The sequence below is a fragment of the Hippocampus zosterae genome, chromosome 7 (genome assembly GCF_025434085.1).
Source record: "Hippocampus zosterae strain Florida chromosome 7, ASM2543408v3, whole genome shotgun sequence".
In the NCBI taxonomy this organism is placed as follows: domain Eukaryota; kingdom Metazoa; phylum Chordata; class Actinopteri; order Syngnathiformes; family Syngnathidae; genus Hippocampus; species Hippocampus zosterae.
In genome coordinates this window covers 16,780,845-16,808,831 of record NC_067457.1, presented here as the reverse complement: position 1 = coordinate 16,808,831, position 27,987 = coordinate 16,780,845, and the positions used below count along the sequence as shown (strand labels likewise).

Below are 27,987 nucleotides of genomic sequence, written 5' to 3'. Positions count from 1 at the left end.
ATCTTTGTGTGACCGTGTTTATGTGTTTTGAGTCTTTGGGCATCTGTGAGGCAACCAGTTTCAGCGCGTGTCATGCGTGTTTTAATTTTTCGAGGGGCTGGTGCATGATGCGTGAACAACCAATCCGGAAAGGATGTCCATACGTGGGCGTGGCCAGAGTGGCTTCCGGAAAGCTTGTCTTGTCTGTTGCCTCCACGTAATATAGGAAATAAAGATTTCACCAAACAAGGAGGTGACACACGGTTTTGGTACCTCCCCGCCACTCAGTTTTTTTCAGGAATGGTGGTAGATTAAAAAAATGTACAAAAAACAAATCCCAACTGGAGTGTCTGGCAAGTTAGTGAAAATATATTATGATATTTCTCATCTTTTGGCAGAGCTTGAACGCAGCGAGTGGGAGTGGGAGTGGCCGTTGTATTCAAAGCAGCCTCCTCCGTCGACTGTGACGTCACAGTAGCGACCCGTGTTGCTTCCAGCTGACTGCGAGAGGGAAAGATTGCGAGAGAGCAGTGGAGGTGGGAGCAGCATCTTCTGTGAGGCGCTTCCTCGGATTGTCTTTTTCTTCTAATTCGCGTCGTCTTTATGTTGACACGTTGTCACTTTGTCTCCTTTTTGGACGCCTCGTGGACTTGTGCCGATCTTGCTCTTGCGTGCGCGCGGTCTCGATGCCCACGGACCGAAGGGGCGCTTGACTGGCCGCGCGCCCCCGGGATTCAGCGCGCGCTCGGCGGGGACGGAGGTTGAGCAGGAGGAGGAAGTGGAGGCGAGCCCCCGGGGGTGAGGTGGGGGGGTCTCGGCAGCCATGGGGCCCTTTAGGAGATAAGTAGACTTCTCCGTCTGCTGTCGCTTCTTCAACTGCTGCTGCCGTCGCGCGCAACTGTCGCACGCGCACCTTTTAAACGGGGCCCTAATTGGATTCTTTTGATCTCGAAACCCCTCCGGTCGGAAGTTATGTCCAGGCCTCTTGCTCAGCTGCTGCCGCCGTCGGAGCTCCCCGGGGGGGCCGGCGCCCAGTTTGGAGCCCCCAACGGGACGTCGACCGGCCCCCCGGGCGGCCACCTAACCTCCATGAACAATCTCAAGTCGCTCCTGCAGCTGCCCATCAAGGCCGACCAGCGAGGCAGCAAAGACTGCTGCGAGATCAAAGGTGAGCACACACGGAGAGAACGGGAGTGCTCAGGAGTGCTCGTGCTCGTGTACATGCGTCTCCGCACTCACTCTTGTAAAGGAACAGTGTCTTGACAGCAGGCAAGCGTTGCACGCACGCACACACACACACACACACACACACACACACACACACACACACACACACACACAGTTTGTGTCGCTGAGAGTGTGTGTGGCGAACATTGCACTGTGTGTGGCTATGTGTGCCCTAGGATTGGCTGGTGACCAATCCGGTTTTTGTCTGACTGTGCCCTGAAATGGTGGACACTCCATTATTTGACTATGTATCACTCAGTGGTGGCCACTCCATCCATGTTTGTGCCCTGACATTTTGTACACTCACACACACACACACACCCCGGGCAAATACGTAGGCGTGTGTGTGTGTGTGTGTTTTCTTGGTCAGGCTTGTGGGCCTGTCTGAGATGTAATTTGCATGAAGGAGCTTCCTGCTTGGCCCCCAAAGTCGCAGGCGTCCCATCACAAGCCACAACCAACTGTGAATGTGACTCATTAGCCGAATGTGCTGAACCCCCACGTTCGCTTTCATGTTGACATCATCGGTCCTTGTTTTGATTGACGCCGTCACGTTGTTCAAGGGTCACTCCTATTTTAAATGGCGGCGTGGTGGCGACCACTCCAATTTTTTTGTCCTTATGCACCCTGATATTGACTGGCGACACCAATGCTGTCATTGCTGAACCCAAGAGACAGGTGGCACTATTTGTTTGCTGTATTGGATGCCAACGAAAGAGAAGAAGAGGATGAGCCGACGCTTCGGCGCTTGGTGCCTTGGCCTGGTTTTATCCTTGAAATGTTGAGTTACTCCTGCTTTCTTGTCACTGGGTTCGAAGTTCAACCATGGCATTGGAGATTTTTTGGGCTCTAGCTTTGCATTGCGTGTGTGCTGAGAGCGAAACAAATGTCGATTGGTTGCAAGCCAATGTCAGGGCACCTTGAGACAAATGCTCATGCCCACTCACATTCATAGCAGGGGATATTTGATAGGTATTCAATGACGCTAAGAATTTGATTTTATTTTTTTAATGAGCATGAGGACAACACACCAAGTACGACTCAGGAAGTCTTCAGCAGCAGAGATTTAAAGCCAGCACTTCTTAAGTGGGAGGCCCACATTTGAAGCAGTTCCCCGGCTAACGTCAGATTGTCTTGTATAATTTTACCGATGTTGAGCTGTCCCAAAATGCTAACCTGTCGCAAACGTTCCTCCCGGGCAGATAAAGACAAACCGCTGGACTCGGATGAGGACACCTTAGGATTGGGCGTCGGCAGCGGGCCCGGTGCTCTTGGCGGCGGCGGCCTGGGCTCGGGGGCGCTGCGGCCCAATTCACAGTCGGCGTTCCTGGGCCCGCTGCTGTGGGAGCGGACGCTGCCCTGTGATGGTGGCCTGTTCCAGCTACAGTACATGGACCTGGAGGAGTTCTTGACCGAGAATGGAATGGGCATGCACGGAAACGGGCCCAGCTCCGCCGGTGCGCAGATCCCCTCGCAGGTAGCTAACCGCAAGTGGGAAACACATGGGAAAGGGAAGGATGGACAGGACAAGACAGGGCAGCGCAGGATGGGATGGGACAGGACACAACTGCATGGGGAGGAGGTCAGGATGAAAAAGGACAGGATGGGATGGGACAGATAGAGCAGTACATGGCAGGGTGGGACTAAAGAGGATGCCGCAAAACTGAACAAGGCGGATCTGGAATGAATGAGAAAGGGCTGGAGAGCAGAGGATGGGAAAAGACGAAACGGCATAGAACGGGACAGGAATAGTGAAGCAGGCAATCTGGTGGCTGTGGGGTTCGCCAAAACTCCTGCCAGCTGTTCGAGTGCAGGCGAGACAACGTCAATGTTGAACTGGTTTTTGTTTTGTGTCCAATCAGAGCTCCCAATCAGCAGTCCCCAGTCAGAGTTCGCAGTGCCCGCCCGGCTCTCCATCGCCGTGCTCGTCCTCTTCCTCCATGTCGTCGTCATCGTCCTCGTCGTCCCTGCTGGGACTGGAGAACGTCCAAGCGCCGCCGCCTCAGCAGCAAGGCTTGATGGGAGCACCCGAGTGTCTGCACGGTGAGTCAACTTACAGCACTGTGGTACGACACGCAACGGTACAGGTCAGGACAGAACAGGACAGGGCTGGTGCTGCAGGTTTGAGTACCCACTGACTGGCAAAAGTCGCCCGTTTCTGAGGTGAAGGGGTCGAGATCTTAACTTCAATGCTAGCAAGGCGGCAACCAGATGGATGACAAAAATGCCACTTGAAATTTATGGACAAAATATAAACAAGTGTGCAAAGTCCTGCTCTTATAAAACGACTCAAATTTTTGTTTCCAGTGCAAAGGACTCTTGCATTAAAAACATCATTCAAGGATTGCCAAAACAGCTGAACAAGAAACCAATACTAAGTGCAAGAATTCACTGTTTATTTATTTAGCAAAAATCAACTCACTCAAAACATTCATATTGAGGTACTGTGTATGTTTTAGGTATCATTCAAATCTGCAAAAAGATCTACTCACGTAGTAATTAACTCATTCACTCCCAAAGACGATTTTAAACGTCTTTTCAGACTTGGTCTAGAATTGGCTGGTACTGAATGAGTTAATAGAGTGCGCTGCATTGGAAGGCGGTGGGAAAAATGCACTGGAAAGCCGCTGGGAGGTCTGAGTTGTGAAGTCGGGGTGAAAAAAAGGACCCCGAGTTCACTGAGCAACTTCAACGTGACGTCACTCGACAATGGCGACCCACATGGAGACGCAGACAGTGATTGGCAAATCCAAGATTATGAACAGATGTTTGGCTTTCTTTATTTAATATTGCATTCATTTAGTCATTTGACAAAACGTCACATAACGCGATCTGATTTGTACCGACGGCATGAAGACATGCCGTTCTCATGAAGTCATTTGGTGTAATGAAAGAATTGCTTTGAAGATAAGACGTTCCCTTATTTGATTTCAATTAAGGAACTTATAAAGAAGGTTCGCCCGAAGTCAAAATGTGTTGTGATGTACCAGAGCAAACAACAATGGACCGGAATCAGCCATCTTTGTTGTTTATATTCGCCTCGGACACTTTGTGGTCAGAACCGGGCCAGTTTCGGGAACAAAATTCCGACTTCACTCCTTCCTCGAATGCAGCTGAGAATGCAACAAAAGACATGTCTGCCATCTTGTGGCGAATAGTGATGGTACAACTTAAAATATTCACAAACACTTGTATTTTCTTCTTTTTATTTATATATCTAATCTTTTTTTATTATTTTGAGCCCCCCGCCCCCCAGGGATTTCATTCCCCAGTTCCTCTTCATTTTCTAAAATAAAAAATGTATATTTAATATTGATTTGCGCTTTTTGAAGAATGTTTTGGCTTTGTGAAAAAAAATTAAATTTAAGAAAAAAAATCATAAAAGGAGCATGGGGCCGATGGCGGGCCGCCAGTCGCCTATTTCTGCAGTAGACAACGTGCAGGACGACTTCAAGACGTTTTCACTGCCAGCCAACGGCAGAAACTGTCCAATTTGAAATAGCATTGTGCACAACTTTGTCGAAAATTAAAAAAAATGCGCTGCAAAATACGCTCAAGCATCATTGTTTCTGTACTCTAATGCAGAGTAGTATCAATCTGCACACGAGTGTCCAGCCACGCGCTCATCTGTGCCTCAGTGTGCGCGCCGCGAACACGTGACGTAGCCCAATGTGAACTGGGAAGCATTGAGCCAGAAGTCCCCGCGGTGGTAGTGGCGCTTGCTTGCTGGAGTGTTACTACAACGAGAGAGAAGAGTTGGATGCACACAATCATGCGTCACACAGATGGACGGATGTTGGGCGGGGGGGGGGGGCGGGTATGTGAATGCTTGCCTGACTGTATATATGTGCCTAGTCGTTGACGAGTGAGCAGAGAGGCGGCGTACCTGTGAGTAATGTCGTCTGCTCTGTTTGTATGCATTGCTGTTCCGTAGCAAGTAAGATAAGAAATCCTTTATTAGTCTCGCATTGGAGAAATTCCCAATTCACAGCAGCAAAGTTATGAAAGGAAGAAGTAGGAGAACAAAATATTGGAGCTGCTGGAAAGGCAGCCACTCTTGCGGCGCCATCTTGAGGTCAAAATAACACAACACATAAGACACAGTCTTGCAATCGGAATCACTTTTCCTGCATACACTTTGTTGTTTGAAGCAGTTCATAGATGAAAGAGGAGCCAATCAAAGCGTCCTTTTCACCAGTGGATCAAAGATGGCATGCTGCAATGTGCACGCGAATGCTACAAGCTAAGTTTTGAAAGCAAACGCGAAGCTTTAGTGTCCATTGATGAAAAAGAGATTGGTTCGCGTCCCACGTAATCCGCTTCAATTCCAAGCCGCGACTCCCAGTTCCACATCGGCGCTCTGCGCTGATGGTTTCTGAACAAAGCGGGGCTGTGAAAAATGCTGCCCATTATTACAGGTGCAAAAAAGAAACACAAGCGCCCCAGAGCTGTCCGGCAATGGCAGTCAAATGGCACCGACATTCCTCCCAATCAAAAACAGTGCTGGTATACCCGTGCTGCCGAGAAGGCGCAACCACCAAGCACCGAGTCTCTTCCTTGATGAATGTCGTAGCCCAAAAAATGCTGAAAGATAATCCACATCCGGTCCATCAGTGACAAAACTAACACAAAAACAAACAAAAAGCCGTCTATGGCTTTTGGGATCATAGGCTAGCCTTGAGCGCGTAACTTTTGGTCGGACACCTGAGCGCTTAAATATAATAATATTTGTCATATTTATTTATTAGTCGCTGATGGTGTAGAGGTACACTTGCCTGACTTTTGTGCTCGCGGCGTTGGATCGGTCCCCATTCAGCCACGGTGCGCAATGGTCGTCTGTTTCTGTCTGTGTCCTGCAACTGACTGGCGACCAGTTAGAGCACAGGTCTCAAAGTCGAGGCCCCGGGGGCCATATCTGGCCCGCCACTTCATTACATGTGGCCCACGAAAGCAAATCAAGCATGTCAACTTCCACAACGCTCGCTAAAGTCTGAACCAAAATTTCAAATGGTCATATGTAATCCATAATAACGTCGAGATATTGCAAGCATTTCCTCGTTTCCAAACACCAGTATTACATGACCGTAAACAGTGTTGAAACAAGTCATTGTTCTTGACTTCTGATTTCAAAACGACATAATCCATCAATTTGTTGTGTGCTGTGTATATAATATGTGGCTTTCGGGATAGGCGGTGTTGAAAATGAATTTCTGGATGGATATTTATGTATTTATTTAATTCAGAGTGGTTCTGATCTTTGAGTCTGACGTGGTCTGTCGTGTTACCTCCGCCAGGAAAACGGGCGAGGGAAGAGTTAAGGCAGGCTGACTGTGCAGAGTGGAGGGAGGGAGGCGAGTTTGCTTTGCATGTTTTGAAGATGTGTGCTCCCCGGCCGCCTCACACGCTCGGGCCATGTGCCGCCGCCACGTCACGTGCCGCTGCAGGGAGCCGAAGGGGTGGGGGTGTTGTGAGTGAGCATACCCACGCACCGAAGGGAGGGAGGAAAAAGAAGCAAACCGGCTTGCCTTTGCACGAGAACGCTGGTCACATGACCTGCCTGCTTGGGCTCCAGGCGCATTCCGTTTGACAATCAGAAAATCATCTCTAAATCGGCGGAGGAATCACATGACGCGCGCAGCTGAAAAATCCAATAGGTCTTGCAAATTTTATTCGTGCACATGTGAGGTTTTTTTGGGCATGCAGTTGTGTTTTGCTTTGCGGCACTCGTGCTCAAAAGAAATTCTGGGTGCGAATTCGGGTTCAGCAATTCCTGTGTTGACTTGGAGCAGGGTTGCGAGAGAAAACCCGCACAAGCACCGGGCGCTGACATATACACACAAATGGATCCATGAATTTGAAATCATTTTCGTAAAATTGAATTCCATGTGAATACAGTCAAACCTCTGTTTTCGATCATCTCTGTTCTCGACCAAATCGTTTTTCGACCAAAGATTTTGAGTTTTTTTTTTTATGCCTCGGATGACGACCGAAAATCGGTTCTCGAACTAACTGAGCGCACTTGAATGCACCACTTGTGACGCTTCTTCGTGTCACTTTCCATTGCGAGCAGACGAGCAGACAATAAACATTTTTTTGTAAAGAAAGAGCGTGTTTCGGTTTTCGAACAAATCGGATTTGGAACAGCCTTCTGGAACGGATTATGGTCGAAAACTGAGGTTTGACTGTATTTGGTGGGCCGCGATGAAGAACGGAGCGTCTCGTCGCGTCATTGTCGTAGCTTTTAAAACGGTTCCTTCTTTTCCCTGGGTTTTCAGAAGCCCAGTTTTTGACTCTGACCGACCTCCACAGCCTTTCAACGATCACACGTCACGTACATACGTACAGCGTGCGATGATGTCACTCGGGACAAGAACACGTTGGTGTGCGACTGGCTAATCTGCGTGGCAATCGGCACGCTGCCAGCAGGGCTGTCATTTTTTTTAAATGATTTTTTAAAAAATGACTGTCTCTGAAATGTAGTTTTCAAGCGCAAAAGTGTGCGGCTCTTTTAATTTAGTCAGGATCAGCTGGCGCATGAGGATGAGGATGATGGAGACAGATGGAGCGGCAAGTGTGTGGAGGCGGATGAGGAGGGCGGGCGCGCACGGCGCACGTGCCGGATGCTGTGAACGCACGCGCACGCTGAGGTGCCTTCAAAGCGGTCACATCAGCAACAGGCTGACAGTTGCCATGGCAACATTGATTCTGAATCAGCGTGGGGGGTGTCTGGGCAACGTGTGACACATGGGCTTGTGTGCCAAGCAATCGCATCTTTTTCCTGAGATTTGGACACGCTGTCGAAAAGGTGTACGTTCAGCATTTATTTCGAGGCAACGAGCGCAAACACGAACTGATCAGCAAGCTGACTTTGTTTGTTTGATCAGGCCCGCAGGATGATTTAAAAGTGAAAAAAATGTATAAAAGACACGGAATGAATATTTTTAATACGGTGCAATTCATGGAGTATCCGATAGGGGGTGCATTGTTTTGATCAGAGTAAAAGACAACATTGTTTGATCAGAGAAGAAGACAACAGCAGCCTCAGTCTGTCACTGAGACGGACCCAACACAGCAGACGCTATCAAGGACATGCGAATACTTCATATTCTTTACACATTTAGTAGCACTCTCTTTAGTTTGTAAGTTGAAGGTAGGGATTACGTTTGGATTTTATAAGCACGTGTAAATGGTTTAAAAATTCATTTATAAATCTCCTTTAATCTTAAAAATGCTTTACTATATTTTTCAATACCAATTACTTGTTAAAGTTTTGTGCCTTTGTACAATCAGTGGGATTAGTTGCAATACATATATGTGAATGATAAAAGTAAATTGCACATTTGTCTAAGGAAATCTAAGGTGCTTCATGAAATGTTTTGTAAAAGATCTTTCGTTCGTTCGTCTCCCAAACCACTTGATCCTCACTAGGGTCGCGGGGGACTAGAGACTATCCCAGCTGTCTTCGGGCAGTAGGCGGGGGACACCCTGAATCGGTTGCCAGCCAATCACAGGGCACACAGAGACGAACAGCCATCCACACTCACACTCACACCTAGGGACAATTTAGAGTGTTCAATCAGCCTGCCGTGCATGTTTTTGGAACGTGGGAGGAAACCGGAGCACCCGGAGAAAACCCACGCAGGCCCGGGGAGAACATGCAAACTCCACACAGGGGAGGCCGGAGCTGGAATCGAACCTCTGCACTGTGAAGCCGACGTGCTAACCACTGGACTACCGGGCCGCCTGTAAAAGATCTGTTTATTAAATTTCAAAATTTTCCTAATATTCTTGAGCTTCTTTAGACCAAAGCATAGGAAAGACATTATTTTGGTTATTTATAGCACAGTATGGTATCATTTTAATGGTTTGGCACACTTTACATCTACCGAGGTTGTATGTGGCCCACAATGTGAAATGAGTTTGACACCCCTGATTTAGAGTGTTCTATCAACCTGCCATGCATGTGCTTGGAATGTGGGAGGAAACCCACGCAGGCATGGGGAGACCAAACTCCACACAGGAGGGCTATGACTGGATATGAAGAAATGGATACATAAATAAATACAAAAATAAAAACTCAGTAGTCTGATTGGATATTTTAAAATGCATCGTAAAACGTAACATGAGCAATGAAATAAATGACTGCAAAAATATTAACCCCCCCCTCCAAAATAAATAAACAAATAAATAAATAAATCTGGCGGCCCGGTAGTCCAGTGGTTAGCACGTCGGCTTCACAGTGCAGAGGTACCGGGTTCGATTCCAGCTCCGGCCTCCCTGTGTGGAGTTTGCATGTTCTCCCCGGGCCTGCGTGGGTTTTCTCCGGGTGCTCCGGTTTCCTCCCACATTCCAAAAATATGCATGGCAGGTTGATTGAACACTCTAAATTGTCCCTAGGTGTGAGTGTGAGTGCGAATGGTTGTTCGTCTCTGTGTGCCCTGCGATTGGCTGGCAACCGATTCAGGGTGTCCCCCGCCTACTGCCCGGAGACAGCTGGGATAGGCTCCAGCACCCCCCGCGACCCTAGTGAGGATCAAGCGGTACGGAAGATGAATGAATGAATGAATGAATAAATAAATCTGGCTGCGAGTTGTCAATACGGCCGACTAACGCCCTCTGGTGGCCTCCCTCCAGGTGGTCAGGTGGCGGCCCAGGACGCGTCCCCCACCTCCAGCGGCCCACCCGGCTCGGCGGGGGCCTCGACAGCCACGCCAGGCGGCGGCGACATCCAAGTGAACTTTGACCCCGACCCGGCCGATGTGGCTCTCTCCAGCGTCCCGGGCCAGGAGGCTTTCGACCCGCGCCGGCACCGCTTCAGCGACGAAGAGCTCAAACCGCAGCCCATGATCAAGAAGGCGCGCAAGATGCTCGTGCCCAACGAGCAGAAGGTATTACAAGTCCCACAAACGCCAGCATGTCGCCTCGCTGTGAGACGGATGGATGGATGGTAGAATGTTTGGATGATTGATAGAGGATTGATGGATAGATAATGATAGAAAGCGGGGTATTTCGATAGGTGCAGTGGTTGGATAGCTGAAGATGATGGGCGGATGAATCCCTGGTTGATGATGAATGGAAATACGGTAGATGGATGATGACTGGATGGCAAGATCATGACAGATAGGAGACCAGATGGCTGGATGCCAAATGGATGTCTGGATAGCTCAGGGGTCGGCAACACGTGGCTCCAGAGCGGCATGGGGCTTTTTAGTGACATCTAGTGGACAAATAGTTGCACGTATAAGTGGATGATAGCTGTACCTATGGATGAATGGCAAATGACGCATGGATGATAGATCATAGATGGATGGATGGTTGGTTGACTGGAGGATTAGTGGATGATGGAAGGAGGGATAATATACAGATCAAAGGCGGGAACGATATGAGCAGTAACCCTAACGCCTCCCTTATCATCATATCGCTGACCCTCCTGCCACCCCCCCCCTCCCACACACACTCTCTCCAAACCTCACTACCCCCTTTCGACCAGGACGAGAAGTACTGGAGCCGTCGCGTGAAGAACAATGAGGCCGCCAAGCGTTCGCGTGATGCGCGGCGACTGAAGGAGAACCAGATTTCGGTGCGCGCCGCCTTCCTGGAGCGGGAGAACGCCGCCCTGCGCCTGGAGGTGGCCGACATGCGCAAGGAGCTCGGACGCTGCCGCAACATCATCAACAAGTACGAGAGTCGCCACGGCGACCTGTGATTCCCCACCGCCAGGGATGGCGACCGGTCAACCCGACAACAGCAGCACTTTAGCGGAAGTCCGCCGGACGGGACCAACCGCTACGGTGCTCGCGCCTTCCTGCTTGCACCGCATCTCCCATCGGGACTTTCTGCACACGTCCAGTCGTCTCCGCCTCCTCTTTTCTATGTGGCAAAGTCTATTTTTCAAAGTGGCCAGCAGAAAGCAGAGTGGCGACCACTCAGCTGAACAGGTCTGGGGTAAGCCCGCAGATGGAAAGGCCATGCGACACTGCACCTTTTTTTAGCGCCACGCCATCGAGTTGGATCCCACCTAACCTCCCAAATCGAGATTTCTCGCGCTGCCGACGTATTTTCAAGCGGCGGCCATTTACCTTAACAACAGCAGCACTTTAGAGGAAGTCCTTCACACCACTGTTGATGTGATGTGCCCATACGAGGCGGTATAACATGAAGTGACACTGGGTCTCCCCTTGTTTTTTTTTTCCTGCGCGCGTCAACATGGCTCACTCTCACTTTTTGCACCCCGATACTCCGCACCGCGTCCAACCGTGTCATGTTCTTGTGTGTCAAAAGTCTATTTTCCCAGAAGACAAACAGCAAGCAGCGTGGTGACCAATCAACCTATCAAGAGAAACATTTTTGTAGAAGTCTGGCGTAGACTTGGGGGAGACGACGCGATGTGACCGTGCACTGTTTTCAGTACGTCACGCCACTAAATCTGGATCTGAATTTTCGCTACGCGTCTGACATATGGCGTCCGCTCGCTTTGTGTTCTTCTCCATGACAAAAGTCAAAGACGATGTGTGATCCCATCCCGTGGCAAGAAGTGGTGAGTCATCAGTATGATGGCCGGTCCTGTTGTTCTCTACGTGTCAAAATCTATTTTTCAAACGGACAAACGGGAAACAAGTCAGTCGGTGGGTGGCAGAGGAAGCGAAGGGGTGGCTAACAACCGCAGCACTTTCGTGGAACTTTGACAGAAAGGCTACGCGGCTACACTATGCGGCACTGGCTGCCACCGTTTTTTTACGTGTCGGCCCAGCTTGCTCCCACTTTGCCTCGTCGGGACTTTCCACGCGTCCGACATCCGCCGTCCAATCGTGTCGTGTTCTTTTCTATCAGTCTATTTTTCAAGCAGACAAACAGGAAGCAGGGCGGCCATGTCTATTTTTCTACGAGCGGGCCAGCAGGACTTTTCCTCGATTTTCAACAGCGGGCATGCGGAGGGAGGCGCTGCACTTGTTCGCCCCGAGCCGGCGGAACCGAATGTATCTCGTCCAATCAGGGATTTCATACGGGGCAAGAGGCGGGGCTTGGGAACCATTGTGAGAGCTGAGAGGCAGTTTGGGGATCAGATGCTCGTTATCGTATTCTTCTTTGGAGTTTTTGGGGAGCTCGTTAAGCAATTTACTTAGCCACGTCTGATTGGCTGACGGGTTGCCGAACGCACCTTCGTTCGGCACCTTTGCGTTGTATTACTGCTGACACCGTTCTTACATTTGCAGCAGCAGGAACACACACACACACCCGAAACAGAAACTCAAAAACAGGCATGCATGCGTGTAAGCACACGTGTCCCCCTCCCACCACATCAAAAACACAACACAATGCATACATACACATCCGCAAACACTAAAACTCATCACACCCTTGCAATACACGCAGAGATTGTTATTGTTGTTTTGGACTTTAATGGTGCTGATCTAAAACGGTCCTTGACTTTAAACTCACCCATTATCACCCCCCCCCCCCACCACCACGACCACCACCCCCACCCAAGTGAACTGCCTGTGAAGCCTTGATTTGTGTTTTGAGTTTCTCTTGTGTTTGTGTCTGGATGAAAGGGTGTGTGGACTTCCACGTGTCCATCGTATGATGGACGCTCCCTACTCATACTCAACTCTTCTCCTCTCACTACATACATATATGTGTATGTATCCACATATATATACATATACTGTATGTGTAATATGAATAAACAGTATGTGTATATGATATATGCTTGAACTTTGTGATTCTAGTTGTAATATACATATTTGGAAGATTTTACAGAGGAAAACAAAAATCCTTTTTTAGGGGGTCATTTTTCTCTCAGGTATTTTTGTCTGAGTTATTAAAATACACATGAAAAAAGCAACGCAAAAAAAAAGCAAGTATAAAGTTTGCTTTCACATTTTAAGGCTTGTTGACTTTTACAGGTGGTTGTCCTTGATGGTTGACGCCACAAATCAGTTGGGCTCATCTTCACCACACACACACTCAGTAGAGTTTTTTTTTTGTGTGTGGGGGGAGATCAAAACCAAACGAAGTCAGAAAGGTCTAAAAATACCAAAAAAAGCTTAAGAAAGCTCTTCGCTTTTCTTGTGGCGGTTGTTTCTTCTTCCACTTGCCATTCCCTCACTTGACTAGATTTCCGTGGAGCCCAGGTGCATCCTGGGTAATGTAATTCCAATATTCTTATCCACTTTTTATCTTGAATAGACAAACAGTAACTCGTGACGTTTGAGCGGGAGGTTTCTGGAAGCCGACGTGCGTGCGCGTCCGTCTTTTCTATTTGGGTGATTTTGCCATTTAGGGACTTTTTCAATGTCCGCACTGTGCAAATGGCGGCCAACTGGCAGGTAACCATGGCGACGACAGTCTGCCAACGACTGGTGACTCTGTAGAAGCCCAACTCTCAGCAGCGCCACCCTTCGGCCCGGCGTCACCCCTTTTTCGTGTGTGCGCGTATGTGACGACGGTGATGGCGCTTTGATTATCAATAAAACCTTCTCCTTGACACCATTCGACTTTGTCTTTCGTTCTACATTATACGACAATTTTCATGATTGGGCTTTAAGTAAGTTTTCGTATAAAAATTTTAAGCGGGCTGAATTAGAAATTGTACATCGTTGCGCACAGGGAATGAAAATTAGTTTTTCATTGGAAATTGGCAGGAAATTTTACAAAAAGCAATGAATCAAACCACATCCTGTCCGACTAGATTTAGGAAGATTCATCATTATTTTCTAATACGGGGCTATGACGAATTGAAAACGTACATTCTTCTCAATGGAGTTTCATAAGAATGTGTATAAAAAACCAACTGAATTCGAACCATGTACATTTTCTTCCTCACAGATTTAAGGGTAAGCAGGAGGAATAAAAAACAAATCTAACTTCTTCATTTGGAAATTAGTAGGTCATTGAATTAGTACATCATTGAACGAAAGCAGTGGCGTGCGGTGAGGTTCATGGTTGGTGAGGCACCGACTCCTTTAGTGTCAGATTTACAAATGTATCAACCAAAAACAGTAGCTTATTCAATTGGCTACTGGTTATTTCATATCCAAAATTTGACCCCATGGGTAAAAATACAATATTCTATTGTATTTTTCTTAGACCAATTTATTTTGTTATAAGATTTTGACAGGCTCTGCAGTTTGGTGTCATCAAAATGTTGTGACATCTCATTAAATGTTGTACAGTCGACCACATCGAGGAAAGTTAGCTCACAAAATGATCAAACCTAGCTTTCATCTGAACACTGATGTTGACCATAATCTTGTCGAACATTTGTTTTCTCTCATCTCTGACCGACTGATTTCTTCCACTGTTGTTTCGGCCAAGTGTGCTGCATTTCTGCTCAAATCGCTCATACAGTGTGTTAAAGTCCCGTCTCATGCGTTCAACAACTCCGATGGCGTCGTGGGTTCGCGCACAATATCCAATGTCCATGACTTTGTTTTGTAGCACTCTAAAAAGTGCATCAGTTTCACTGAAAATGCCCTCATATGCCATCATTAAAAAGCATGTCGATGCTTCTGACAGCCATCGATCATATCCAGTGACCATCATTTGAGTATCATTGTCCCAGCGATCGGGATCATAGGTTTGCGCTACTAGTTTTTTAACTGTTTTAACAGCTGTTTTCTCCAACACTTCCAAGACATACGCAGCTACAGCAGGGGCTCGCCTATCATCACTTACATCATCAAATCCTAAAAATGCTTCCATCACCACAGTCCACTTCACTTTTGGCAACATAGCGCAAAATAACAGATCTGTGCTTTGTTTGTGATATCCGTAGTCTCGTCCAACTCTATGGAAACAAATGGGGCAGCATTGATCTCCCTTTTTAGATCATTTATTATCACATCACCGAAAGCTTCAATTATATCGTTCTGTATTCTATTGGACAAGCCAGAACGCACACTGGATGAGTCCAAATGTCTAGCTAACCTCTCATCTTTCTCATCAAAAGCATGTGATAGTTCTACATAATCGCCACGATTAGAAGAGCTTGCCCTCTCGTCGTGATCACGAAATGCCAACTCCCGTTTAGCGAAAAAGCAGGTTGCATGAATGAGGTCTTTCACAATCTCTCGGTTTTCCCTTACCTTGGCATTGCCGATGCTAACGTTGAACCTCCGCTGTTCGTTCAATGCCAAATCGATTCTTGCGCTTTTCATATCACAATATCCAGACAAGTTGAGAACAAAAGGCAGGAAAAACAGTAAAGACGGGTTTTCGAAGGACAGCCACATCACCGTTCTTTTCGGCTTTACCACTCCGTTTGAAAAGTTGTCCGGGCTGTCCCGTAGTTTGAAGCAAACCTTTTCACTCCGGCGTTGGTCTACCTGTGTTAATCACGTCCACTTTTGACTGAAAGTCCAGTTTTGAGAAGTTTTTAAGCTTCGCTATATAATCCTTTTCTTCCATTTTGGCTGTCCGACGTAGCAAATTTAAAAAAGGATCGCCTGGCGCCTCTGCACAGAAGAAGAGCGCAACGTACCTGTTTGCTCACGTACGCCCTCTTAATTGCGGCAGAGAACGATCTGCCGCAACCTATGCCTTTTCACTGCGGTTTTATTTCCCATCAGCAAATCTAAATATGTCACCAAAAAAACATTAAACTTTAATGGTTTAAAAACATTAGCCAGACTTAGGAAAAGCAGATCAAATAAATGTATCTGCAAATGTTATATTGCTGATGTGCAGATGTACGGCAAGCAGGACGTGCCAGTTGCATGTATCAACTCAGTTTGTGATGATTGCGCAATGCAATGCGCGTTCAGAGGTGCGGCACTGCCTCACCTGCCTCCCCTGACCGCACGTCCCTGAACGAAAGGGAAGTCCTGAATGTAGTGAATCAAAACAATTAGTCAACAGCTTGAACGAAGAAGATTCTGCACATCCACAGGCACAAAATGCAAATGCTAAATTAGATCCATGCACATTTGTTTCACTGACAACGATGTAAATGTTCATGCAACTGAGTCGGAAATGAGACAAGTTACGCGTCGTTACCGAGAAGTGACTATTGGAGCCAATATTTTGTTGACACAAATTTTGCCTGGAGCTACAGTAAAAAGAGAAATTACGCCACCCGGTGGCCAAATGTATTTTTGCGAGTGATTTTGTGAACGCGTCCGGTTGATTGCACCAGGCGCGCTTGGTAGGACGACAACGGCGGAAGTAAAACTTTTGTCAACCGTGTCTATGGCCTGCTTATTGTCATTGAAGGACAACTTTTTATTGAAAGTGTTTCAAATTTTTAACAACTTCGGCATGAGCGGACGACTGGTGGGGCGTTTGAGGCGGGGGGAGAGGGAAAAGGAGGTATGAACAGGCGTGCGAGGGAAGCATTTTGGGAAATATTTAAGCGATACTAAGGTGAGGAATAAATTGTCAAGATGCGAACGCTGCCGAATGGACGTCTGGAAGCACGGTGAAGTCACCAAGAAGTAAGTCAAACAAACTGTGCCTGTGATGATTGTTGTTGATGTTGAATATGTAGGTTACGATTATAAAGGAAATCTTGCAAACTTTGAATTTAGTAGGGAAAATTGCACACAGTAGTGAATTCTAGCACAAGGTTAGATCCAGTGGCGTGCGGTGAGGTTCATGGTTGGTGAGGCACTGACTCGTTTAGTGTCAGATTTACAAATGTATCAACCAAAAACAGTAGCTTATTCAATTGGCTACTGGTTATTTCATATCCAAAATTTGACCCCATGGGTAAAAATACATCTATTGTATTTTTCTTAGACTAATTTATTTTGTTATAAGATTTTGACAGCCTCTGCAGTTTGGTGTCATCAAAATGTTGTGACATGTCATTAAATTTTGTACAGTGGACCAAACCGAGGAAAGCTAGCTCACAAAATGATCAAACCTAGCTTTCATCTGAACACTGATGTTGACCATAATCTTGTCGAACATTAGTTTTCTCTCGTCTCTGACCGACTGATTTCTTCCACTGTTGTTTCGGCCAAGTGTGCTGCATTTCTGCTCAAATCGCTCATACAGTGTGTTAAAGTCCCGTCTCATGCGTTCAACAACTCCGATGGTGTCGTGGGTCGCGCACAACAATATCCAATGTCCATGACTTTGTTTTGCAGCACTCTAAAAAGTGCATCAGTTTCACTGAAAATGCCCTCATATGCCATCATTAAAAAGCATGTCGATGCTTCTGACAGCCATCGATCATATCCAGTGACCATCATTTGAGTATCATTGTCCCAGCGATCTGGATCATAGGTTTGCGCTACTAGTTTTTTAACACAGCTGTTTTCTCCAACACTTCCAAGACATACGCAGCTACAGCAGGGGCTCACCTATCATCACTTACATCATCAAATCCTAAAAACGCTTCCACCACCACAGTCCACTTCACTTTTGGCAACATAGCGCAAAATAACAGATCTGTGCTTTGTGAGATCCGTAGTCTCGTCCAACTCTATGGAAACAAATGGGGCAGCATTGATCTCCCTTTTTAGATCATTTATTATCACATCACCGAAAGCTTCAATTATATCGTTCTGTATTCTATTGGACAAGCCAGAAAGCACACTGGATGAGTCCAAATGTCTAGCTAACCTCTCATCTTTCTCATCAAAAGCAAGTGATACTTCTACATAATCGCCACGATTAGAAGAGCTTGCCCTCTCGTCGTGACCACGAAATGCCAACTCCCGTTTAGCGAAAAAGCAGGTTGCATGAATGAGGTATTTCACAATCTCTCGCTTTTCCCTTACCTTGGCATTGCGGATGCTAACGTTGAACCTCCACTGCCAAATCGATCCTTGCGCTTTTTATATCACAATATCGAGACAAATTGAGAACAAAAGGCAGGGAAAACAGTAAAGACGGGGTTTCGAAGGACAGCCACATCACCGTTCTTTTCGGCTTTACCACTCCGTTTGAAAAGTTGTCCGGGCTGTCCCGTAGTTTGAAGCAAACCTTTTCACTCCGGCGTTGGTCTACCTGTGTTAATCACGTCCACTTTTGACTGAAAGTCCAGTTTTGAGAAGTTTTTAAGCTTCGATATATAATCCTTTTCTTCCATTTTGGCTGTCCGACGTAGCAAATTTAAAAAAGGATCGCACTTGACTCGCCCGGCGCCTCTGCACAGAAGAAGAGCGCAACGTACCTGTTTGCTCACGTACGCCCTCTTAATTGCGGCAGAGAACGATCTGCCGCAACCGATGCCTTTTCACTGCGGTTTTATTTCCCATCAGCAAATCTAAATATGTCACAAAAAAACATTAAACTTTAATGGTTTAAAAACATTAGCCAGACTTAGGAAAAGCAGATCAAATAAATGTATCTGCAAATGTTATATTGCTGATGTGCAGATGTACGGCAAGCAGGACGTGCCAGTTGCATGTATCAACCCAGTTTGTGATGATTGCGCAATGCAATGCGCGTTGAGAGGTGCGGCACTGCCTCACCTGCCTCCCCTGACCGCACGTCCCTGGTTAGATCTGTCTATTATTATTTTGGTAATCTCCCTATTTTACTGCCATTGTAACCCGCTGTCATACCACCCGTCCACAAGGTGTCGAGAGAGCTCTGGTTGATTTGCTACACGAGTAAGCCTGTAACACCTTCTTGGTGCTGTTGAAGTAAAACTACTTTGAGTACATAAACGGACTGGTGTCTTTCGATCAAAACTACAACAAGTATTACCCAAACAGCCATTATAGTAAGATTCTGTACAAAAAGTTATGCTTGATGAATTACAAGCACGTACAGTTTCATTTTGGGAATTAGTATTTGTCCAAAAAGGTGCATATTGAATTAGAACCATATACAAGGGAGGTAACCATTTTTAGAGTTGGAAAAAAAACTTTTTCCTTTACAAGTAAAACTATTTTCATATATTGCTGTGCCATATCATTTGTTTAGGGACACGCTTTATCACTCTAATTGACGGCAGGACATTGTTTTCTGCTTTTCTCGTCATGCTTTGTGGTTGAGACGATTTAACATAGCCAATACAAGAAAGTCTGCTGTGCGTCGTCAATATTCTTAAACACAACGCAGTCGGACACTTCCTGTTGCAAATGTCCATGGACAACAGTCATATGTGGTAGTACGATATGACGCCACATGGTGACGCCTCTTTAATTGATTATGTCAACTGATCACCTTTCATTCCTTGACGTTTTTCTCCGCACTTTTTGTCATGGACTCGTTCGGATGTCGTTAGACTGCTGTGCCCTTTAGTAACGTGTGGTAAAACTGAGTAGTACTCGAGTTTGTCGGTTGTTTTGCAAACAATAAAACATTGTATCGATGGAAAGCTTTGGCTATCCCAACAGCACATGTTCAAGGTTACAGCCGGCTAGCTCCTGAACTCGCCTCATCGCTTTTTGTTAATAGAAATATAGTCAACTTTGCCACAAAAGCTTAACCAGAATGACATTGAAACATGTAAATTGTCTTCATTTGCAGTTAAGTAGTTGTGCAAAACAGGACCTATTGGACTTTAGTGGGAAATTGCACAAAATTATCACATACAATAATAACTTTTGGATGCTCATTAATCAGTGCAAGCGAATGCGTAAATGAGGTTAAACATTGGCGCGCGCGTGCGTGTCTTTGAAAAAGACGTGCGTCACTTCACTGTGACAAAAAATGTGTTCAACTCCAGTGTAAATGTCTCGCCTGTTCCAACACAACGATCTGGTAGTCTGACAGTGTGACTGTCAGAATGACAAAAAAAAGTGTAGTTTGAGAAGGCCAGGAGAGCTATTATTTGATTTGATCTGTGCTTGGTGACAAAGAAAGCAAAATTGACCTGTTTGGAAATGTATCACTTGTGTGTTTTCTTCTTCTTTGATTTTCTGCGTCCCGTCCAACTGTCAAAATGTCGTCCATTTTGGAGAAATATTGGTCGGTAAAATATTTTTGTGACAGGAGGCCCAAAATGAGGCTGAGGCTGCAGCTACGCTTCCAAATTCTCCAAGCGGTACAAACCCCGTTTTTCCTTCTGGCGTTCATGTTTAATTCAGTGTCCCGTCACCATATCGTCTCGCCGGACATCTGCTCGATCATCATGACGGCCGCGTGTTGACAGTGTCACGAGAGGGCGCGATGACGGGAAGTAGTCGATGCGCTTTGACTTCGGCGCCGCTGTCCAGCTTTTTGTTGTTTACATGGTCTAATTGTCAAGATTTTCTCTTGCATGATATATTTTTTCCACATTGTCCACGCCAAGATAAGGAGAACTGTGACAATAAACGGCCAAATAATGGGCCCAGGCCCACATTTGTCCTTTGTCTTGCTGGCGGGCGAGGATGGCACCAATGTGCTGCGTCTTTCTCAATGTGCTGCGTCTGAATGGCAACGTGTGTGTTTGTGTCGCATTCCAAAACGGAGGTACCAACGTTGTGGTTGCTCGCTTTTGGGGGAGAAAAACAAATTTGATGGGAATTGGTTGTTGGTACTACCGTTAGCGTCACACACAAACGCACATCGAAAAAGTACTCAAGTAATGATCTCATCTCAATTAACTCACAATTTCTTTATGCCCCATTTGAAACCTGGTTATAGTCAAGGGGAAATTTGATACTTTATTTCTTTATATTTCTTTTTTTGGGGGGGGGGGCATCATGCTTGAAAAGCTATAATAAAGTCCAAAAAGTCATTTTCAGACCAATGAAGAGAAAATGATTTCCCACAGCACACCTGATGATGTCTCCCCTATGCACTACTGTGCCACAACAGCACATTAGCGGCAAATCGCACAAATGGCTTTCTTGTTAGCCAAACAAAATGGGCTTGTAATAGCCTTGCTCGGGCCTTTTTCTGTTCTTTAGTAAACAGCACCAAATCAGTTTGGTACTTCACTATCACTGTATGAGGTCAAAATCAACAGCTTTTTATGAATACAAGTAATGAACAAATCTTAAGTGTGCCAGGGAATGTGTTTCCTTTTTTACTTTTGATTTTGAGCAGCAAATTTGAAGTTACACATTGGTGCTCACCAGGAATGCGTAAGCAACATTGGACAAAGGCCTATGTCATATTTTCACTTGATAGAATAATGAACAATCCTGGATTTTTTTTTTCTGTTTCAAGTAGTGCGTACATTGAATACACTTCATTTTTGGCATGTTTAGTATGAAGTGCCAATTTTGTAAGCAAATAGGGAATGGTATTTCAACCAAAAATTTAACATTTTGTTGATAAAATTAATGATTTGAAGGCTTTAAAATCTCTAAAACCCATTAGCTGCTGCCCCCAGAACCCCGGCTGATTTTCAGATTTTTTTTCATCACTAGCAACTTTCATCCCTGAACATGGGTTTCCCACCCAAAGTGGAGAAAACCCTTTGTTTTGTCAGCGGTCAAGTGGAACAAAACAAAAAGTGTGTGGATGTACAGTATTGGCCCAAATATAAGACGGTGTTTTTGGCATTGAAATAAGACTGAAAAAGTGGGGGTCGTCTTATATTCGGGGTCTAGACATTATACCCATTCACGACGCTAGATGGCGCCAGATATCGACGCAAATGCTGAACTTGACTCCCCAGGCCAAAGCGAACCCCTGTCACCAAGAATAAAAATAAAAATGGCGGTAGCACGAAGAAGAAAAATTAAAAATAGCGGTAAGAAAGAAAAGAGATAAAAATAATAGAAGAGATAACAGAAAATGGAGAAGCGTAGCGACAATCTGGAGAAAAGTGGGTGGAAGATCGGCAGCTGAGGAGAAGTTATGTCATTTACATTTCAAAAACCAGAAGCCATTCAGTTACGAATGTGATTGTACTTTAAATTTGAATCAGGCAAAATAATATGCTTTTTCTCTCAAATACTGTGTATTGTTATAATCATTTGTTTCAGATGCACGGTCATTGTTTTCTGTATAAAAATGAATTTGGTGTTCAAAAAGTCTTCTTTCAAACTTGAGTCTTGAATAAGAGGGGGTCGTCTTATCATCAGGGCCGTCTTATATTCGGACCAATATGGTATGTCTGTATTTTTTTTTGTCTATGTTGTTAGGGTGAGTACAGTAACAGTCAATGAGCACTTGGTTACGTTCCTTGACTGCTGCCGGTCCATTTTTCCTTTTCAATATGCACAAACTAGCACAGGAAGCTTTGAATGAACGTCAGGCCTCCTGCCGAGTTCGGTGGAACCACAAAAGAAGCGGCGCAACCCAGCTCTCTTGTCAGCTCGCTAATAGACCCGGGAAGCGTCGCATTCCCGCGTTTTTTTTTTTTCATGAGCGCGTGGACTGTTGCACATTTTCTTTTCTCGTTATCACGGCAGCGCCTCTTTGGGTCATAGGAGGTGGCAGCAAAAGCGGCGGTATGAGGAACATTAAGCATGGCCAAAACGAAAAGAAGGAAAAATAATGGCACTCGAATGAGCACCTTCCACGCTTTGCCGCCATTACGGAAGCTTGCGCTTCTTCGCCTCGGCCGGACGGACGCGCTCAGGAAACGAGCGGAAAATGCGCAAATTGGACACAGATGTCATTGGCTCGCGCCGTTTGTCATTTCCTGTTCGTGCGCACCAGCGTGACATGGTTTGGATTGCCTGAAGAGGAGTCGGGATTAGGGTTTCAAATTTAGACGTTCAAGGCAGGAGGAGGATTTCTGACCTTTTCAAGGGTGAAAGTTATCAAACTGGGGTTAGCGCTTTACAGTAGGGTTTCAAGACAAGGTCACGGACTCAAATTGGGGTTGCAAAACAGGTATAGGTTTTGAGATTTGAGGGTTTCAAAGTTGGGTTTTGAGAAAGGGTTAAGGTTGAAAAAGAGGTTTTAAACCGAGGACAGTCACCTCGTCTGAAATGATGGTTTTAAAGTATGGCTTTTAGGGTTTCAAACCAGTTTTTTTTTGGTTTAGATCAAAATAGTGTTTATAGAGGTGGATTAGGGTTTTAAGATTGCGTTTTGAAATTGTGATCGGGTTTCCAAGCTTGGTATTCAAGAAGAGTTTAAACTTTCCAAGTGTAGCTTCAAACCAAGTTTCGGGTTTCAAAGTGTAGGAAGAAAGGCAAAGTGGAATACTTGACATTCCCCCCCCCCTTTTAACTGGTGCAGATTTTGTCATCTGTTTGTGGGTGACGTTCAAGTCGTCTATTTGCTCGGTTGCTTTGTCAAGGCAACAAAGAAAAAGCAAGAAGTGACACGCTCGCTGGTTGAAGTCTATTTTTAAACGTGATGCCAAAAACATTTCGGCCGTCTTTTCTATTTTTGTTGCTGTCAGCAGGAAGACGCGGCGCCTCCCGGAGGCCGGAGGACCACTGGCGGTTAACCTTTCAACATGCTAACGACGACGTCAACGATGAAAAACAAGCTGGAGACAGCAAACCAAAGTCCGCATCAGATTCTTCTCTTCATCCAGAACCCCCAAGGAGGCAAGGAAACGGGAAAAGATGGCACGGTAGGATGGAATTTGTTTCCTTTTAGCATCTTGAAGGACTCAAGCAAGTGTGAAGGTTTTCAAATATACCCTCAATCTAATGTTACTTCGTCTCTGAAGGCTTGCAAATCAGGCATATGATTTTTTTTTCTTGAAGTCGTAGGCATGTTTTGAAAATCTAGACCTGGCTTCAAGTATGATTGCAAACCCTTTTCCCTGTTAGGCTGTTAAATTTGAAACCCTACCTATTATTTGAGATAGTAAGTTCCAAGTTAGCGTTCAAAAGCAGGTTCAGGCTTTCAAATGAGGTCTCGGGTTTTTTGAGTAGGGTTTGAAGGCCGTCCTTCGTGGGGGGGGGGGGGGGGGGGGTTGAGAAGTCAAAGTGTGCATTGGAATCCTTAACTTTGGGCAGCAGCAGCACACGGGAGGAGGTAGCAAAGGACGCGGCGGCGGCCGGCATGACTTGGTTTGCATTCAACACGTGTCGCGGCAAGGGGAGGGGCCGAGGCGGAGAGAGAGGGCAGCGGAGAGACGTTGCTAGGCGACGTGGGTACATACAGAATGTTAAGGCGACCAGCATCCAGGCGGGCGGGCGCTTGGGCGAGCCGCAGACACGCGCGCAGGCGGCACGGCAGCAACAGCGGCAACATGTAGCCCCCCCCCCCCCCTTAGCCCACCCCCGGCCCAGCGGACTAGACCAGCAGACATCATCTTCCTCTCGGGGGACGGGGGGCGTATGTGCGCCACATGACGGCGCGGGGGGCGCCGGAACGCCGTCCTGCTGCGGGCATGACGAGCAAAGGACGTCTGGTGGATGGATGACTGACGGATGGAGTGAGAGCGCAGCGCCGGGAGGAGCACGAGAACGAGAGCCTCGCGCGCACCGTGAGTACACGCGCGCACGCGCGCATCACTTGACGCCTGCTTTGCCCTTCACGCACACGCACCCCCGCACACCGCGTGCTAAAATGCATCTTTGACCCTTCTGTCATTGGTGAGTGTGTTGCCAAGTCCCACTGGTGTGACTCACTCATGGGACATTTGTTAAAACACACACACACACGTACAAGCCTGCACACACACACACACACACACACACGCGTGCACCATATTGTAGCTGTTGCGCATATGTGCGACACTGCTGGCTCCTTCCAGCATCCTGCAGTGGGGTCTCAACGACCCGAAGCTTTGGGCCACACATCACATAGCAGCACATGCACTCCAGCAGCTGGTTGACACTGGCAGTGGCAAAAAAAAAAACACACATGCGCGCAGAACCAAACAACACCTTACACTCCATCATCATCATCATCATGCAGATTGTCCGGAGGCGCATTCAACAGTTGACACACGGGCACTCGCATGCGAACCCGTTGACTTGTTGCCGTTTTCAATTCTCATCTTGCCTTGCGTCTCGATGGCCTCCATTTTGTTCCTCACTTTAGCGAGTGGTTAGCGGCTAGCACACCGGCCCCACGTTTCTCCGCTTTCCGACTTCCAATCTGTTGGGTTTGCCTGTTGGCTTCATCAAAGGGCACGATATTGTCCAAAGGTGGCACTGGACTTTTGCGCATTTGTACGTGATTGACTGCTGACCAGTCTACTGTTTGTCGTCGAATGGAGACCAGTTGATTGCTCGTCTTTGCGTAACCCTGTGTTTAAATGTCGACCAGTCGGTTGCTTGTTTTCCTGTGTCATTTACTGCTTTTCCATTTGATTATTTGTTCAGCATCACAGTCTTTGTCCAGCAAAGGTTTCTTTGTCCTCACTAGTTTGAAAATTTGGTATGCCTGTAATCGATTGGCTACCGCTACATGCGCTCTGACTTCAACTGGCGACCGCTCGTTTGTCTCTGCGCCCTGAGATTGCCGACAAGCAGTCCACGGTATACCCAAAGTCAGCCGGGATCGGTCAGGCCTGCCGCCCCGATACTACGTCAAGTGCCGAACAAGAGCGCAAGACTTGGGGTTGTCTCGTCGCGCCTTGCCGTATTTTGTCTCATGACGGCTGACGCGGGATGGCCAAGATGGCCGCCTTCAGGAGAGTCACCTGAATGACCTTCAATTTTGTTTTGCATCGACTTCCTGCTTGGATGTGTTGATAAGAATGTAACGGGTGGCACCCGGGAAGTAAAGAGTTGCGTTGTGGTGTCATAACACGGCAAGTATTGGGCAGAGTAACAGCTGAAGTAGACAAGAAAATTGAAAAAGGAGACAGGAAGCAGCAGTGGTGTCCAAAAAAAGAATGCTAGCTACTATTGATGACTGAAAGAAGAACGAAGACGAGTGGAAGTTTTGTTACCAAGCGGGAAATAGAGAACAGGAAGTAGCCGCAGACGAACGCAGGAAGTGGTGTCATAAAAATCACGGAATAGCGTTAAAACACGGGTCACATGACGGGAAGTAGTTCATGCATTTGAAAGCGTAGAAGCTAGGCGAATTTCCGTCACAAACGAATGTTGATGTGCGCGGACATGTTTGCGTCAAAACACTTATTGGTGACTCATCTTCAAGGTGAAGACGTTTCGTTTCGACAACACGTTTCATTTGAATTGATTTCGTGGGAGAAGCATTTTCGTCTTTTTTTTTTTTTTTCTTCGTCTCCTTGCCAGGGTTCATTACTCTCCTCGTCTAATTAACGTCTCGCTGCCGCCGTCGTGATTCCGCCGTCTCTCTTCTTGGCTTCGTCGCTTTTTGGTGCAACCCTGACGCTGAACTTGTTCGTGGCTTCTCTCCCCTCACCTGCTGCACTTTGTAATCCTTCAATTCTGTAACGCCTGCTTCCAATCCTCTTTTGCTCCTCCAGCTGCAATCTCCTGCTCCCTGCACCTCTTCCTTCATCTTCCTCTCCTCCTACAGCTGCAATCTCGTCCTCACTCCTCCTTCCTTGTCCTCATTCGGCACATCGATTTCTCTTCCTTCCTTCCTTCTTAATTCCTTCTTCTTCTTCCTCAAGCCGTCACACCTTCATCTTTTGCCTCCTTTCTCATCCCTTCTTTTTTCCTCATCCTTCCCTCTCCCCACTCCCTTTTTCTTCTCCTTTCTCACTTCTCCCCTCCATCACTTCCTTACCTCTCCTTTCCTTTTTACGTGGCCTCCTCCCCGACGCCGCTCCGTTTTTTCCCCTCTTCCTCCCCGTTATCGTTGTGCGCGATCAGCCTTTGTGAATGGATGCCTGTGCATGAGGAGATGAATGAGCGTCAACGTGCACACACACACACACACACGCGCGGCCACTGTGTTATCTGATGTGGGCCAGAGCCAACAGCGCTGAAGAGGAAGCAAGCGTCCTAAAGTCTAGCTTCAGCAGTGATGGCGGCGAGACCAAACACGTAATGGAGGTTAAATGAGGAGCAGCAGGAGAAAGTGATGAAGAGGATTTTTTTTTTTTTTTGCGGGGGGAGATATTTTTGGCTCTTTGGAGGATTATTAAACGACAGAGAACCCCAGGTTATCATGGGGGTGGGGTGGGGGGCGGGGCTCTGTGCTTCAAACTCACCCAATTGAAAATCCACGATGTAAACAATATAAAACTACTTTGTGTATGTGATATATATATTCATACATCTATATATATATTGCGCGTCGTCCTGCACGCGGTCTGTCCTTCCGTCTGTCCCTTTTCAAAACGTACCTACTTCACCGCGCCGCTGCGCGCCGCCACTGCGCGCCGCCACTGCGCGCCGCTCAGGCAGTGGCTCACTACGATCGCGCGGGCATCTTAGCGAAAAAATGTTGTCTACCCACAAGCATTGCAATAAAATTGTTAGTTATTTAGTAGAGCTAAACATCTCTTTATTTTCGCGATAAGCAATGAAGATGAACAAAAAGTTGAACCAAGCAACAACACTTTTGTGGGCCGAAGGCCCACCTTACCAGCCCCAGAGGGCGGCGAACCACCACCACCTTACTAGCCTTCCGCAGGAACTAGCTGGTTCGCCGCCCACCGGGCTGGTAAGGTATACATATATATATATATATATATATATACATGTACACGGTGATAATTTTACATTTCGAGTCCCAGGGACTAACTGATCAGAAAGGTATGAGTCCCATTATGCATTTAGAGCAGTGTTGTCAAACATACGGCCCGCGGGCCGGAACCGGCCCCCAAGTAGGTTCGATCAGGCCTGCAGGATGAACTAAGTGAAAAAATACATTAAAGACACGGAATGAATATTTTTCATACAATGTACTTCATGGATTATCCACGAGGGGGCACACTGTTTTCATCAGAGTAGAAGACAACATTGTTTTGATCAGAGAAGAAAACAGCAGTCTCAGTCGGTCTCCGAGACAATCCTAACACATCAGACAGTATCAATGCGCCAATGCTTCTTTATACCAAAACAAAGGAAAGGCATGATATTTTAGTTATTTATAGCAGAGTATGGTATAATGTTAATGGTCCGGCCCACTTGCTATCTA

General features: G+C 46.7%; 2 protein-coding genes across 4 annotated transcripts in view; both read left to right on the top strand.

The window, feature by feature from the left end:
• Positions 1-303: 303 nt before the first annotated feature.
• Positions 304-13,693, top strand: dbpa (D site albumin promoter binding protein a). Of its 2 annotated transcripts, none has more exons than XM_052071225.1 (7): positions 304-515; positions 683-777; positions 950-1,147; positions 2,409-2,683; positions 3,069-3,249; positions 9,841-10,094; positions 10,697-13,693. In XM_052071225.1, the coding sequence occupies exons 3-7, from the start codon at positions 952-954 to the stop codon at positions 10,910-10,912; spliced, it is 1,122 nt and encodes a 373-aa protein (XP_051927185.1). In that variant the 5' UTR covers positions 304-515; positions 683-777; positions 950-951; the 3' UTR covers positions 10,913-13,693. The 2 variants fall into 2 exon arrangements, with proteins under 2 accessions (XP_051927185.1, XP_051927184.1); XM_052071224.1 differs by having other exon boundaries at positions 304-533.
• A 10,271-nt stretch (positions 13,694-23,964) lies between these two features.
• grin2da (glutamate receptor, ionotropic, N-methyl D-aspartate 2D, a) overlaps positions 23,965-27,987 on the top strand; it is a 60,538-nt gene continuing 56,515 nt past the window's right edge. Inside the window, exon 1 of one of the 2 annotated variants that reach the window (XM_052070962.1) lies at positions 23,965-24,442. Coding sequence is in view for 1 of the 2 variants with exons in the window: in XM_052070961.1 (XP_051926921.1) it covers positions 24,016-24,446 (431 nt within the window). In the remaining variant the exon portion in view is untranslated. Of the gene's footprint in view, positions 24,447-27,987 lie in introns of both variants that reach the window. The other variant, XM_052070961.1, reaches the window with a different exon arrangement.